The sequence below is a fragment of the Monodon monoceros genome, unplaced genomic scaffold (assembly GCF_005190385.1).
Source record: "Monodon monoceros isolate NGI ecotype Baffin Bay Population unplaced genomic scaffold, NGI_Narwhal_1 Super_Scaffold_18, whole genome shotgun sequence".
In the NCBI taxonomy this organism is placed as follows: domain Eukaryota; kingdom Metazoa; phylum Chordata; class Mammalia; order Artiodactyla; family Monodontidae; genus Monodon; species Monodon monoceros.
This window is the reverse complement of record NW_021703774.1, coordinates 86,026,567-86,041,292: the sequence shown is the minus strand read 5'-3', so window position 1 is coordinate 86,041,292 and position 14,726 is coordinate 86,026,567. Positions and strand designations below refer to the sequence as shown.

Sequence of the window (14,726 nt, the reverse complement as noted above, 5' to 3'; positions counted from 1 at the left end):
AGAACCACATTTTTCATTGTCACACAGTGCACTTTAACTCCTTGGAGCAAAGTTCGCTATTCGTAAGGCCTTTATAGTTACAAAACTGTGGCCCATTCAGGTGGTTTTCCAAAAAAATGGAACAGCCTGCCCCCCAAAAGGCCACTAGTTCTTGCAAAATTGGAATTTACTTGTACTTAACTGGGAACGAGAAACCTTTAATAGCTTTCTAGGAAGTGAAATGGAAGGGTTGGGGGTAAACTGTTGAGGGAGATTTAATTTCTTCTTTACATCCTTATGAGCAGTCTGGGTTTTTAGCATGAACTTGAATTACTATTACCGTTTTATTAAAAAGGAGATGTAGGGCTGACCGTGGTGGATGTTTTGAGGGCAGCCAAGCTGCCTCTTGTGGAAGCTTGAACTGGCTGTGTAGCTTTCTCCCTTTGTCTCATAACCATGTCCACCAATGAGAATGCTAATTCACCAGCCGCCCGCCTTAACAGATTCAAGAACAAGGGGAAAGACAGTACAGAAATGAGGCAGCGCCGAATAGAAGTTAATGTGGGGCTCAGGAAAGCTAAGAAGGGTGACCAGATGCTGAAAAGGAGAAATGTCAGCTCTTTTCCAGATGATGCTGCTTCTCCACTGCAGGAAAACCACAACAACCAGGGCACTGTAAATTGGTCTGTTGATGACACTGTCAAAGGCATAAGTAGCAACAACTTGGAAAGCCAGCTCCAAGCTACTCAAGCTGCTAGGAAACTGCTTTCTAGGGAAAAACAGCCCCCCATAGACAACATAATCCGGGCGGGTTTGATTCCAAAATTTGTGTCCTGCTTGGGCAGAACTGACTGTAGTCCCATTCAGTTTGAATCTGCTTGGGCCCTCACTAACATTGCTTCCAGGACATCAGAACAGACCAAGGCTGTGGTAGATGGAGGTGCTATCCCAGCATTCATTTCTCTGTTGGCATCTCCCCACGCTCACATCAGTGAACAAGCTCTATGGGCTCTAGGAAACATTGCAGGTGATGGCTTGGTTTTCCGAGACTTGGTTATCAAGTATGGTGCAGTTGACCCGCTGTTGGCACTCCTGGAGGTTCCTGATTTGTCATCTTTAGCACGTGGTTACTTACGTAATCTCACCTGGACACTTTCAAATCTTCGTCCTAACAAGAATCCTGCACCACCCCCCTTAGATGCTGTTGAGCAAGTTCTTCCTACTTTAGTTCGTCTCCTGCATCACGATGATCCAGAAGTTTTAGCTGATACCTGCTGGTCTGTTTCCTACCTTACTGATGGTCCAAATGAACAGATTGAAATGGTTGTGAAAACCGGGGTTGTACCCCAACTTGTGAAGCTTTTAGGAGCTACGGAATTGCCAATCGTGACTCCCGCGCAAAGAGCCATAGGCAATATCGTCACTGGGACAGATGAACAGACTCAAGTTGTAACAGATGCAGGAGCACTTGCCATCTTTCCCAGCCTGCGAACAAACTCAAAAACAAATACTCAGAAGGAAGCTACGTGGACAATGTCAAACATCATGGCTGGCCGCCAGGACCAAATACAACAAGCTGTACATCATAGATTAGTCCCGTTCCTTGTTGGCGTTCTCTCTAAGGCAGACTTTAAGGCACAGAAGGAAGCTGTATGGGCTGTGACCAACTATACACGTGGCGGAACAGTTGAGCAGATCGTATACCTTGTTCATTGTGGCGTAATAGAGCCGTTGATGAACCTCCTAACTGCGAAAGACACCAAGATTATTCTGGTTACTCTGGATGCCATTTCAAATATCTTTCAGGCTGCTGAGAAACTAGGGGAAACTGAGAAACTTAGTATAAGGATTGAAGAATGTGGAGGTTTGGACAAAATTGAAGCTCTACAAAACCATGAAAATGAGTCTGTGTACAAAGCTTCATTAAACTTGATTGAGACGTATTTCTTTGTGGAGGAAGAGGTAGACCAAAATGTTGTGCCAGCAACTACCTCTGAAGGGTTTATGTTCCAAGTTCAGGATGGCACTGCTGGGACCTTCAACTTTTAGACTGTACACCTGAGGCATTAAGTTGTTTGTTGTGTACTGTGTTTGGTAGAAGTTTGTCTTACTGTTTCTCTACTAAGAACTCTTTTTATACATGGTTTGTTATTGTAGCACTTTTTACAAAGAAACTATACTTGAACAGTTCTAAACTGTACATACTGTATGAAGCTTCTCCTCTCAATGGGTTTCTTATTTCTATGTGGAATTTCATATCTTGCAGTGCCCTGTAAATAAAGATTAAATTCCACCCTTTTCTTTACTTCAAAAAAAGAAGCAGATGTGGGCTTCCCTGGTGGTGCAGTAGTTGAGAGTCCGCCTGCCGATGCAGGGGACACAAGTTCGTGCCCCGGTCCGGGAAAATCCCACGTGCCGCGGAGCGGCTGGGCCCGTGAGCCATGGCCGCTGAGCCTGCGCGTCCGGAGCCTGTGCTCCCGCAACGGGAGGGGCCACAACAGTGAGAGGCCCACGTACCGCTAAAAAAAAAAAAAGAAGCAGATGTAATCATTAAAAAGAATGGAGTACAAATAGTTGGAAGTGAATTTATAAAATATATTACTAATGATAAAGCTGCATCAAAATGTATAATACCATATATGTGAAATAATTGATATCCGAATAGATATTTTATCCACTGGAATTCTATGAGGAATGGTGGACTCTCTAAGAAAAGCAGTGAATTTGAGAGTCAGGAAGTTCTCAGTGGTGTTCCCAATGGCAGGCATTAAGGAAAAAGTTTAAAGTCTACAACGTTTAGGGAATTCCCTGGTGGTCCAGTGGTTAGGACTCCCTGCTCTCACTGCCAAGGGCTCGGGTTCAGTCCCTAGTCAGGGAACTAAGATCCCTCAAGCTGTGTGGTGCAAAGTTTGCTTTAAATTCCATCAATGAAAAGATTTTTAAATTATGTAAAACATTTCTTCGAGGACTTCCCTGGTGGCGCAGTGGTTAAGAATCTGCCTGACGATGCAGGGGACACGGGTTCGTGCCCCAGTCTGGGAGGATCCCACATGCCGCAGAGCGGCTGGGCCTGTGAGCCATGGCCGCTGCACCTGCGCGTCCGGAGCCTGTGCTCCACAATGGGAGAGGCCACAACAGTGAGAGGCCCACGTACCGCAAAAAAAAAAAAAAAAACCACAGGCAATGTTTTAATTATGAAGTTTTGTTCCTTTCAAATACCTGCATTCCTGTTTTGTATGTGTTTTAGGCTAAGTATTACAGGTTAGAATTTAGCCCAGAGTAGGTAGAAGTTTTAAAGTTACTCTACCCCTAGGAAAAGATTTTAAACACTACTAGATAATTCAGTTTTCTTTAAAAACTCTTTAATGTCACATTCAACACACAAGAAAAAAAAAGTTAGGTGATTTTTAAATTAAAAGTTACCTGAATTATGGCTGCACGAAGTTTAAATTCTAAATGAGCCCAATTATTGCTAAGACCCTGAATGTCAGGAAATAAAGAAGGCTCAGTAGTCACCACAATCATGCAAGTCAACCTTCACTGCAGAACCATCGCAGTTCAGTTCTACTACATCAGCAAGGAACTCTCTCAGCTTCTCTACATTACCACATATGTGCCCCAGCCTGGGATAAGCAATGATTCTCTCCAGAGGTACGTAAAACTTATCTCCAATACAGAAGGGTTGGGGAATCATCTCCATGGCTTTGTCTGCCTCTGTGAGTACTGGAACTGGAGGGTCTGAGATGAATTTTCTTGTTGGGTTGCCAGTGTCTGCAGACTCAGGTTCCAATTCATGCTGTCTCAGACTCACTTGATATCTCCGTTTCATTCTGTTCACCTCTCGGTACACTAGATAAGTCACTACACGTCTACAGTAATCCATTTGCTGTAAACTCGGATATGAGGTCGTATAAATCTGAAGAGAAAAAAATGCAAAAGACTGGGAATAGAAGAAAATTTTCAAAACCACTAGTAGCCTGTTACCACATTAGAATTAACTACGTACAGATTAGGCATATGTACATGTCAAACCCTACCCTTTGTGAATGCTACAATTATAATGGGAGTCCAGAACTATTGACATAGACACTCTTCACCATATTCTTTTTTTTCTTTTTTTTTTTTGCAGTACGGAGGCCTCCCACCGTTGTGGCCTCTCCCGTTGCGGAGCACAGGCTCAGCGGCCATGGCTCACGGGCCCAGCCGCTCCACGGCATGTGGGATCTTCCCGGACTGGGGCACGAACCCGTGTCCCCTGCATCGGCAGGCGGACTCTCAACCACTGCGCCACCAGGGAAGCCCCACCATATTCTTCATCATACATACCTCCCAAAACCAGAAACTGCTAATCCTAACAGATTACAAAAGCGGGAGGGTGGTTTGCTGGAGCAAACAGCCTGGAAGTATTTCTAAGACAACAGCAGATCATTCTCTGTAACATGCTTGGAGACACTGTGGGGCATGGGATTCTCCTCAAAAAAGGTCATTTACACTTCTCTATAGTAGGGACTCATTTCACCATCCCAATAAATGAACTTGCTCTCAGAGCCACAAAGAATACTCACAACTTCATAAACATGTTCGCCATGGTGCTCCAAAACAGCAGATTCAGTTGCCTTTGCTATTTTCCGGAAGACCCCTATCTGGGTACAACATCCAACATCCTCAGCTCCTGCTGGTGGTTCTCCCACACCAGTAAACTCCACAGAGTAACTGTAGTGATTGGCCACGTCTAAAGCCCTAAAGTCAAAACAAAGAGAAAAATCATTTTTCCAAACTATTGTTAAACAACCATTTCCAGTAGAATAGGACATGAAAATTACAAGACAAAAAACAAGCTGCAATTCCTCCAACACCACCTAATGCCATATCACGGGGTTTGCTTATTTCCGTTAAGAGCGTTAAGGCAATGACAGTGTCAGTTTCCCAGTAACCAACAGAATATGGAGCAGTATGCAGGGATGGACAAGGAAACCGGAAGGGCTATAATCCCAACTCCTATTTGGGTTTGCAATTATGCGAGAACGTGACCATCTGTCATGCTCCTGGGAGGTAACTCCTGATACCTTCACGTGAAAGGTACCTGCTGCCCACACACCCTTTCCACACGTGCCTGCCTGTGGGACCTGACAGAGAAAATAACGCCCAAATGTGGTGGTTTCTTAATGATTATATGCTAAGTTGCACTTTGGGAATAAAATAAGAAATAAATTGTAGATAATAAGATTTACTTCATAGGGTTTAAAACTCCAGCACAGTCACAAAAAAACAAAAACACTTAAGAACTCACCAGGTCTGAAACTGCATTCTACTCCACTCAAATTTGTGATCTGAATCTCTGAAGACTGCAGATGGAAACAGGGAATTGAAATCGGAGTTCGGTGTGCTGATGACAATCATGGCTGGAGACATGTACCCAAATACGACTTCAGGAAACTTCGCCAGATCTTCTGAATCAAAATGTTCTATTCTAAAGTGGTAAGTGAGAAAGATATGAGTAAACCTAGCTTCGCTTGCAAGTAGTTTCCTAATTGATGTAGCAAAACAACTTCTAACCATGGACCTCTCAGACCAGATAAGAGAAATATGGTTCAGCATTATTCACAATAGCCAAAAGGTGGCTGTAAACGCATGAATGGATAAGCAAACTGTGATACATACAATGGAATATTCAGCCTTAAAAAGGAAATTCAGACCCAGGCTGCACATGGATGACATGTATCATTGCTCCTTGGCTCTTCAACCAATGCTCTAATGTTCTCCATAAGTAATTTCAAACATTAGGCGCCTACTATGTGCCAGACAACAGGAAATACAAAAGGAAAACACTCTGCTCTAAAGGACACATTACTAAAAACTGGAAATCTGAACACAATACCAGGTAAACTGACCCCAGAATAAGACCCTTAACTACTATTAAAAGGTCATTAAGAGACATCTTGGTTTCTGAACACCATTTCCCATTAAAAGGAACCAGAAATGGCAGACTGGGAAGGAAAAGTAGACAACCAGCCTGGTACATCTTGCTACGCCAGAAATAAAGTGCTTAAAAAGGGACAGACATATCACAAGGACACAGGAGCCAGCCTGAAGGGACCCCCACTGACCAATCTTGGGAAGATCTGAACAACAAAATACAGTAAGTTACAAACCATTTAAAAAAATAGAAATTCATGAGTTCATACTGATGATAATTAAGTGAGGTGGGAGGGCTACTGACTAGTAAATATAGAGAAGTGCTGAAATTGCAAAAACCATTTGCCACCATATAATGTAGGGAAATTTGGATGAGTGACAAGATATGTGTATGGTCTGCAGTCTCCAGACTGCTTATCAGTTGTCAGAGGTGAGGGGGATGAGGGGGAGTAGTAATTGTACAGCTAAGCAACCACACCTTGACAGGGAAGATCAAAATTAACCTCCCCAAGGACAAACGGATATTGGTGCCTCCAGATGGAATGACCCGAGGATCCAAATAACATCTTCAGCGCTCTACTGTGTTCCAGGAATGCATAGCCTGAGTCTAATCATTAAAAGCCAAAAATGAAAAATATTCTTATTAAAAATAAAGGGAAGGGCTTCCCTGGTGGCACAGGGGTTAAGAATCCGCCTGCCAATGCAGGGGACATGGGTTCGAGCCCTGGTCCGGGAAGATTCCCACATGCCGCAGAGCAACTAAGCCCGTGCGCCACAACTACTGAGCCTGCGCTCTAGAGCCCGTGATCCACAACTACTGAGCCCGCGTGCCTAGAGCCCGTGCTCCACAACAAGAGAAGCCACCGCACCACAACGAAGAGTAGCCCCCACTCGCCGCAACTAGAGAAAGCCCGCGCACAGCAGCAAAGACCCAACACAGCCATAAGTAAATAAATAAATTTTAAAAGTAAAAATAAATAAAGGGAACTGGGGAATTCCCTGGTGGTCCAGTGGTTAGGACTCAGCTTTCACGGGGTTCAATCCAGGGTCGGGGAACCAAGATACCGCAAGCCCCGAGGCGTGGTCAAAAAAGAAAAGAAAAAAACAGGAATTGGTTATTTAATACTGAATTTATTAGGGGCAAAGGGTAAAACCTACCCTTTGGTAAAACTTGGGTAAAACCTACCCATTTTCTGCACCTTAAATGGTTCAGAAAAAAAAAATGTGTGGAGGGAGAGGGAGACAGCAGGAGAGCACATATACACAAGATAAAATAAAGAAAATGTTAATCTGTGAATCAGGATAAAGGATATGGGTGTTCCTAGTACTTTATACATTTTGCATCTTACCTATAAACTTGAAATCATTTCCAAACAAAAAGTTGAAAAAGGCCATAAAAAGCCAATCCCAGCTGACAAGCAATTTTATTTACAAATAACTCAGATTATGACAAATATTTAGGACACTAAATTTACTGAGACTAATTCATTCCAATTTTTCAAATGAACGTATACAGTAAGAATCAGTTTAATACTTACAATTCAATACATGCTACCAAATCAAATCCAAGCAAACGACAGTCTTTCTCCAAAACAGAACCGTGATACAAGGTAATAACTAAATCCAGCTCTCGAGGATCCAGATGATCCCCCATGCATGGGGACAGCCTAAACCTGCAGAAGCATTATTGCAGAAGGAACATTTGAACACATATAATCTATTTGGAATATCTTACCAGCTACAGAAACTCTGATCTTCTGATAAATTATCTTTTGCTTACATTGGTAATTCTGACATGGCCTGTTTCCATGACTTGCTGTATTAAGCACAAGGTCATAGGGTCACTTCCTCTCTCATAGGGCATTTGTTTTAATACATCTTTATTGGAGTATAATTGCTTCACGATGTTGTGTTAGTTTCTGTGGTACAACAAAGTGAATCAGCTATACATATACATATATCCCCATATCCCCTCCCTCCCTCCCTCCCTATCCCACCCTCCCTATCCCACCCCTCCTGAGCTGATCTCCCTGTGCTATGCGGCTGCTTCCCACTAGCTATCTGTTTTGCATTTGGTAGTGTGTATATGTCAATGCTACTCTCACTTCGCCCCAGCTTCCCCTTCCCCCCCAGCCCCCTGTGTCCTCAAGTCCATTCTCTATGTCTGTGTCTTTATTCCTGCCCTGCCACTAGGTTCATCAGTACCTTTTTTTTTTTTTTAGATTCCACATATATGTGTTAGCATACAGTATTTGTTTTTCTCTTCTGACTTACTTCACTCTGTATGACAGACTCTAGGTCCATCCTCTTCACTACAAATAACTCAATTTCTAGTTTCTTTTTGTGGCTTAAGTAATAATCCATTGCATATATGTGCCACATCTTTTTTATCCATTCATCTGTCGATGGACATTTAGGTTGCTTCCATGTCCTGGCTGTTGTAAATAGTGCTGCAATGAACATTGTGGTACATGACTCTTTTTGAATTATCTCATAGGGCATTAAATGGCCAATGAGAATAAGATTTTTAATATTTGATATTCCTCTCATTATTAATACTTTTGGTTCTTTCACCTCATTTGGATCAGTGATTTTCAATTTTTTGTTCTTTAGAAGAAAAACATTCTTAAAACAATCTGTGGAAGTCATGTATGAGTGAGACTCATTCAAACTGAAGGAGGCCTCGGGCTTCTACCCCAGTGCTGTGGCAATTTAAATCCTCTGCTATAAGTTATCTTGGTGTTCAGCATTAGACTTTGCTGTTTGAAATTGAATTTGCAATGCTTTGATTGCTATAATTACTGAATTGAAGCTATACTTTCTACATAGGTAGAAGCAAAACTTCTAGGTATTATTCACAACATACAGGCAAATCACTGTCATGGTAAAGGCATTATTTGGTGAGCCTAGGGCTCTCATAGTGCCTCCTTTTAAACAAGTTATAAAGAACTTGTATAAAAAACACTTCATCTGAGTGTAGAGAAGAAACGTTATGGACACCAAGGGGGGGAAAGTGGCAGGGGGGTCATGGTGGTGTGATGAATTGGGAGATTGGGATTGACATATATACAATAATATGTATAAAATAGATAATAAGAACCTGCTGTATAAAAAAATAAATTAAATTAAAAAAAAACCCACTTTATCTGGGAATTCCCTGGCAATCCAGTGGTTAGGACTCTGCGCTTTCACTGCCGAGGGCCCAGGTTCAATCCCTGGTCACAGAACTAAGATCCCACAAGCCGCGTGGCCATAAAAAACATTTTTTTAATTAAAAAAAAAACCCACTTCATCTAACTATAATTAATAGTGCCACTAGTTTTACAACATCGTAAAGCAACTATACTCCAAAAAGAATTAATTGTTTTAAAAAGTGCCACTAGTTTTAGACTAATGCATAATTATTTTAGAAACTCAGTATTACCCATTCCATTTAAGTCTCTCTTCATTGATATCCACTCCAACAAGTTCTTCAATGCACTTTTGGTATTTTAATATCATTAGGAGGCATACATCACCACACCCCAAGTCTGCAACCTGTAGATGAGAAAGAATGTTATTTCAAAGACATTATAGCCAGAAGTCACATATGATCAAGCATGTTTTTTTTTTTTCCAGAAGGAGTGGGTATCAAAAGAATTATACAGTATCTTTTTGGTAGAAAAAATAAACAAAAAGAAAATTAACCAGAAACATTGTAAACCCAGGGGGGAAAAAGATAAGGCCTGTTAACCTCCCATGACCTACTAGAGTGTCTGGACAATAAACTAACTCAGGTATCAAGGTATATCCTAGAGGCCTGGCACAGGGAGAGCACACATGACAGGCAAGTGTGCTAAGAGGAATCTGTGTCTCTGAGAAGCTTCAACAAGATTTAGAAAAGGATGCTCACCAAATATACCAGGATATAGCTTGATCTTGTTAATCTAATCCCCTTAATATATATTCACACATTCTTAAAGATTTTTATTAAATCTGTTTTCTTCATCACACAACAGTCTTCATTAACCACAGGTAAGTTACCTATATTTCTGAACCCCACTTTAGGTGAAAAGGGCAAATGAAGATAACTCATGACAGACGCTTATAAGTACCCACACCCAAAAAGATGTGCAATCTAAGTTGCACCCATGGTTATTCAGTAATTTTCCTCTTTGAGGCAGGCACATTTATGGGATGGTGGAAGAATGGGAACACAGAATTGAAAAACGAAAATCTAGTTTCAGAAAGCAAATCACAGGAAGCAATGAACTGTACTAATTTTTAAACAGTATACCCAATTTTCTTCCAAGCAGGAATTGAGCTGAAACTATACTAGGGATACATGAGCCCCATCACTACCTACAAACTACATAGCAAAAAGAAGTTTATAGAGTTTAACTTTACAAAACTCATGAGAGAAACCACCATTTTCCTTAAGAAGTCTGTCATCCTTTAGCCTGTAACTGACCCTATAGACTTCAGATATTCACTGGGCCTAGCCAGCTCCCTTGGTCCTATGAAATTCAAACACTGACACAGAAGGGAGGTGTTACCCAGACAAAATCCAGTGCCAGCACTGATCATGAACCTTTGCTACAAAGGGAAAGCTAATAAATGCCAAGGGCTCCTTGCCTTTCCCCCACCATTATTACCTAATTAAAAAGAACCACAGTACCTATGTCCACAAGACTAGTCTGCTTGATATTCGGACTAAATGCTCTAGAAATGTGGAACACATAAAGATCACGTCCAATGGTAAAATGTCAAGATTTTCTTCACATCTGAAACTGGCAATGTTGAATTTTACTGGAGCTCTGTGCACCTGGTAAACAGGTTAAAGGTATCCACCTATGTTTTGTATTTCCAGAAAGGGCTTTCAGAAGGTACCATATTCCCCCACACTCACAGATGCTGCCTAGTGTTCCCATTCTTTGCCTTGAGTGATTACCTTGACTACTTGTCCCAAAATTCTCCTCCCTCCAGGCCCCTGAACATTGGACTGTATTCAGCTAAGGATCCCTCCCAGAAAACAGGCTGGTTTCAGGGTTCACACATTCCACTATCCAATCATACCACCCTTTTATCCCACTTCCGCTCATCCTCCTCTCTATAAAAGAAAAATCCTTTTTGCTCATTAAGACAGATGCTCTCCCTATGCAACCCTTTCCCTCCTTGCAAAAGTCTTTTTGTATAGTCTCTGCTTACTTAGTAAGGACTCTGTATAAGTCCTTACTAAGATTTTTTTATTTGACAAAGCATTACATAAGGCATTATAAACAAATGTTTGGAAAGAGAAATACCTACCTTCTTGGGTTGATGTTGCTCCACTAATTTTTTAACGAATTGGTAGCGCTGTTTGTATAATGGAGGATTAAACTTAATTATCTTCTTGTTGGGGACTTCTTCAACATTACCATCAACCACACTATTGCACTGAAAGTTTACAAACAAAATAAAAGGGGGAGTGGGGGAAGTGTTCGAATCATGCATGACTTCAGGAATTAAATAAGAAGAACGTTTTATGTCCCCCAACCACTTCATAGAACACATAGGCCCTTAAATCATCTCAAGTCCTAGGATCAGGTGGCACTGTGCTTCCTCCACACTTCATTTCATTTAAGCCTCCTCTCATGTCTTTTAAGTGATTATCTGGCTCTAATTCTCCCTATAGCCTAGAGTCGGCTGAGGAGAAAATTACTTATGAATGCACTTAATAAAACAATTGTAAGTCTCCTAGCCACACGGGACTTTTAGTGGAGTGAACTGCCAAAGCCTGGGGTCCAGGTCGGCAGGAGGCTAGAAGCTGTTTATAACTGACAAAGATTCTACTTAACCAAACTGAAGTCAGACTGAGACGCCTTTTTTTTTTTTAATTAATTTTTATTGGAGTAGACTTGTTTTACAATGTTGTGTTAGTGTCTGCTGTACAGCAAGTGAATCATGGGCCCTCTTTTGACTACACCTACCTGGATCCTATCCTGTCTTTGGCTGGCCTGGCCCAGTTTTAGCAGGAATCCTGCTAAGTCACCCCCACTTGATATCTGCTCTATCTGTATCTGATCAAACACCTCATCCCCTGCCCTCGATGTATGATCAAGCTGGCCCACCTTCAGAAGCCTATCAAGTAGGTTTAGCAAGAAGCCCATACCCTTGATGGGGTTCTCCTCTCTTTTCCATCCACTGATTCCCTCACTCTGCTCATACGCTATAAATCCCCCCCCCCCCCCCCCCCCATCTATTGCATGGATTTGGGCCCCACCCCTCTCCCCTACTGCAATGCTCTTATTGCAATAGTCCTAAGCAGTTTTCCTTTTTAATAGTCTTATTCAGAGACTTTTACAAATGTCAAAATTTCCTTGACATGACCCCAGTAGAAAATAATGTCATGATTAACCCATAACTGCTGTTACTGCTGTTCCTAAATACTAGTCTTATAAAGGAATACAGTCCAAAAGGCACTAGGGGGCTTCCCTGGTGGCGCAGTGGTTGAGAGTCCGCCTGCCGATGCAGGGGACATGGGTTCGTGCCCCGATCCGGGAAGATCCCACATGCCGCGGAGCGGCTGGGCCCGTGAGCCATGGCCGCTGAGCCTGCGCGTCCGGAGCCTGTGTTCCGCAACGGGAGAGGCCACAACAGTGAGAGGCCCGCGTACCGCAAAAAAAAAAAATCAAAAGGCACTAGGGCATTGCTGTCCAATAGAAATATGCAACCTTCTCATAGCCTACTTTTAATGTTTTTAAGAAGGTGTAATTATATTAACCAATATATCTGAAATATTTCAAGATAAAATCAGAAATGCTTGATCTGTATTTGAATTTCAAAAAAAAAGGTATATTTAAAAAGATTCGCATACCCAAGTTATTCCAAACATATTAAATGTTTTCCAATAATGAAATTTTTTAAAACTAATTTTAAAGTCAAGTGAAGTTCCGTTCCTCGGCTGTTCAAGCCACATCTCAAGTATTCAATAACCATGTGTAATATAACCATTTTATATTGTAAAAAGGACTTGAGCATCCACGAGTTTTGGTGTGCACGGGGCGTCCTAGAACCAATACCCCAGGGAATACGAAGGGAGGACTGTACCTCACAGTACATCGCGAGGATGACTCTTCCGAGTCATACAGCAGGTCACGAAGGGAAGCCTTACCTCTATGTTGTTTTCTGCCATTGTTTTCAAGTTTCGTTTAGACAAAAATAAATATGTCTCCTTCAATCCCTAGGAATCAGCAACGACTAGGCTGTAAATACAATATACCAGTTTTTGTAGAAGAGAAGCCTGGACTGTATAGCTGCCTAGATCATTGAGAAGGAAGAGAGCAAGCTTTCTTCTTTCTCTTTACATTTAATCCACAGAATTTATCCAGGAAGTTCTGTTTCAGACTATATCAAAGAGGCTCAGGAAGCTGGGCATGCTGGGCACGCAAGTAACTTTCCACACGCCAAACACATGCAATAACACCCATTCTTTCCTTTTACTATTAGTTTGATACAAACTGAGCAATTTTATCAGTTGTGGCTATTTCATTAAAGCCCTCAACCTCACTCAAATTGCTTTCAACTACTCTTTCACACATGGTCGAAATGAAATTTAAAGAGAAAAGCGTCCTAAGCAAGTGATAAACTAAAGGTGCTCCAGCATATATCCAATTCACTACTGGCCTTGAATTTAAGTTTCAGTTCTCTATTACACACCTCTATCAACTACAACTCAGTCTAAAATGTAGGCATGTCAATCTAACTTTTGAGTTATTCTCTAAATCTAAGTCCGAAACCCCCCTCAAGCGAGCCAGCATTAAGGCATTTATGCAACTATTACCTTCGAGTAAGAAGTACCTCCAAACGCACAAGCAGAGCGCGGCGGCGAGCAGCAGATACTGCAGAGAAGAGCGGGTCCCGCAGAGCGTCGGCTGCATTTAACTCCGGGCCCCGCCCCTGACGCCTGCGCACGCGCCGCCTCGCCACGTGACGTTACCCGCCCGCCGCCACACATGCGCTCTCCGCGCCTGCGCCGTCGGCTCGGCCCCGGGGCACACTACTCCGCCCGAGGCGTCCAGAGCCCAGCCCGGGGACCATCCCTATTCCAATAGGCTCCAAGACGTCGGTTTTGTGTCTCTTAACGACCAATGTTGGCGCACTCCCCAAAGCCATTTCTACGTGTTCATCCTCACCTTGGCGGGGGGACCACGGTCCCTGCCACGTCCCTCCTCGCGAGCGGCTGCGACCCGCCCCAGCCGCCCAGGAGCCGCGACTGTTGGATCGAGGCGGCGCCTCGCTCGGGGTGTCCGCGGCCGCGAGCAGGGCCTCCGGCTCTGACGGCTGTTGGATTCGTGGCTCTCCCCGTGCGCGGCAAAGAGCTGAAAACAGTCCCGGCCAATGGAAGGTGGCAAGAGGAGCGGCCAGGCTGAGCGCAAGCCGCATAGCGGCTCGTGTCCGAATCAGCCAACGCTCCCATTCCCAGAACAATCCACAAGGACCTTAAAGCGGATCCTGGTCTGCCTGAAGTTGGGCCAATAACATCTGAACTCAGAAAAACCTTCAGACCTTTCAGCCCGCACTACCGCATGCTGGGCACGCAAGTAACTGATCTCTTAGAAAAGTTACTGTATCAGGTCCCCTGTCCCTTGCAGAAATTCAGATTAACACTTCATAAATAAGTTCTTTCTTTGTTGTACGTGAGGGAAGAGTTTAATGAGGAGAGGAGAAGCGAAGCTGTCTTTTTTTTGTGGGGGGGGGATTTAGTCCTATTTTAAAAGAATCAATCTGGTTTTACTAATGAATTAATAAGCCGTTAACATACCATAAATAATATATTCAGAAATAATGTATTTTCAAACACTTAATCCCTA

At 42.8% G+C, this 14,726-nt stretch overlaps 1 protein-coding gene and 1 pseudogene across 1 annotated transcript; one reads left to right on the top strand and one right to left on the bottom strand.

Annotated features, from left to right (window-relative positions):
- Nucleotides 1-255: 255 nt before the first annotated feature.
- On the top strand, nucleotides 256-2,111 carry LOC114899536 (annotated as a pseudogene).
- A 1,213-nt stretch (nucleotides 2,112-3,324) lies between these two features.
- On the bottom strand, nucleotides 3,325-13,777 carry HENMT1 (HEN methyltransferase 1). Its single transcript, XM_029229564.1, has 8 exons — nucleotides 13,697-13,777; nucleotides 13,028-13,118; nucleotides 11,182-11,310; nucleotides 9,320-9,432; nucleotides 7,434-7,568; nucleotides 5,270-5,449; nucleotides 4,545-4,719; nucleotides 3,325-3,895 (listed from the first exon to the last, which is right to left on the bottom strand). The coding sequence occupies exons 2-8, from the start codon at nucleotides 13,046-13,048 to the stop codon at nucleotides 3,485-3,487; spliced, it is 1,164 nt and encodes a 387-aa protein (XP_029085397.1). The 5' UTR covers nucleotides 13,049-13,118; nucleotides 13,697-13,777; the 3' UTR covers nucleotides 3,325-3,484.
- Between the last annotated feature and the right edge of the window lie 949 nt (nucleotides 13,778-14,726).

What these genes read in the sequence shown, in the direction of transcription:
- HENMT1 (XM_029229564.1), bottom strand. Translation starts at nt 13,048, where the DNA reads ATGGCAGAAAACAACATAGAG. An exon ending in TGGCAGAAAACAACATAGAG is followed by an intron (nt 11,311 to 13,027) that starts GTAAGGCTTCCC and finishes GTAAACTTTCAG; the next exon opens with TGCAATAGTGTGGTTGATGG. An exon ending in GCGAACATGTTTATGAAGTT is followed by an intron (nt 3,896 to 4,544) that starts GTGAGTATTCTT and finishes TTTTCTCTTCAG; the next exon opens with ATTTATACGACCTCATATCC.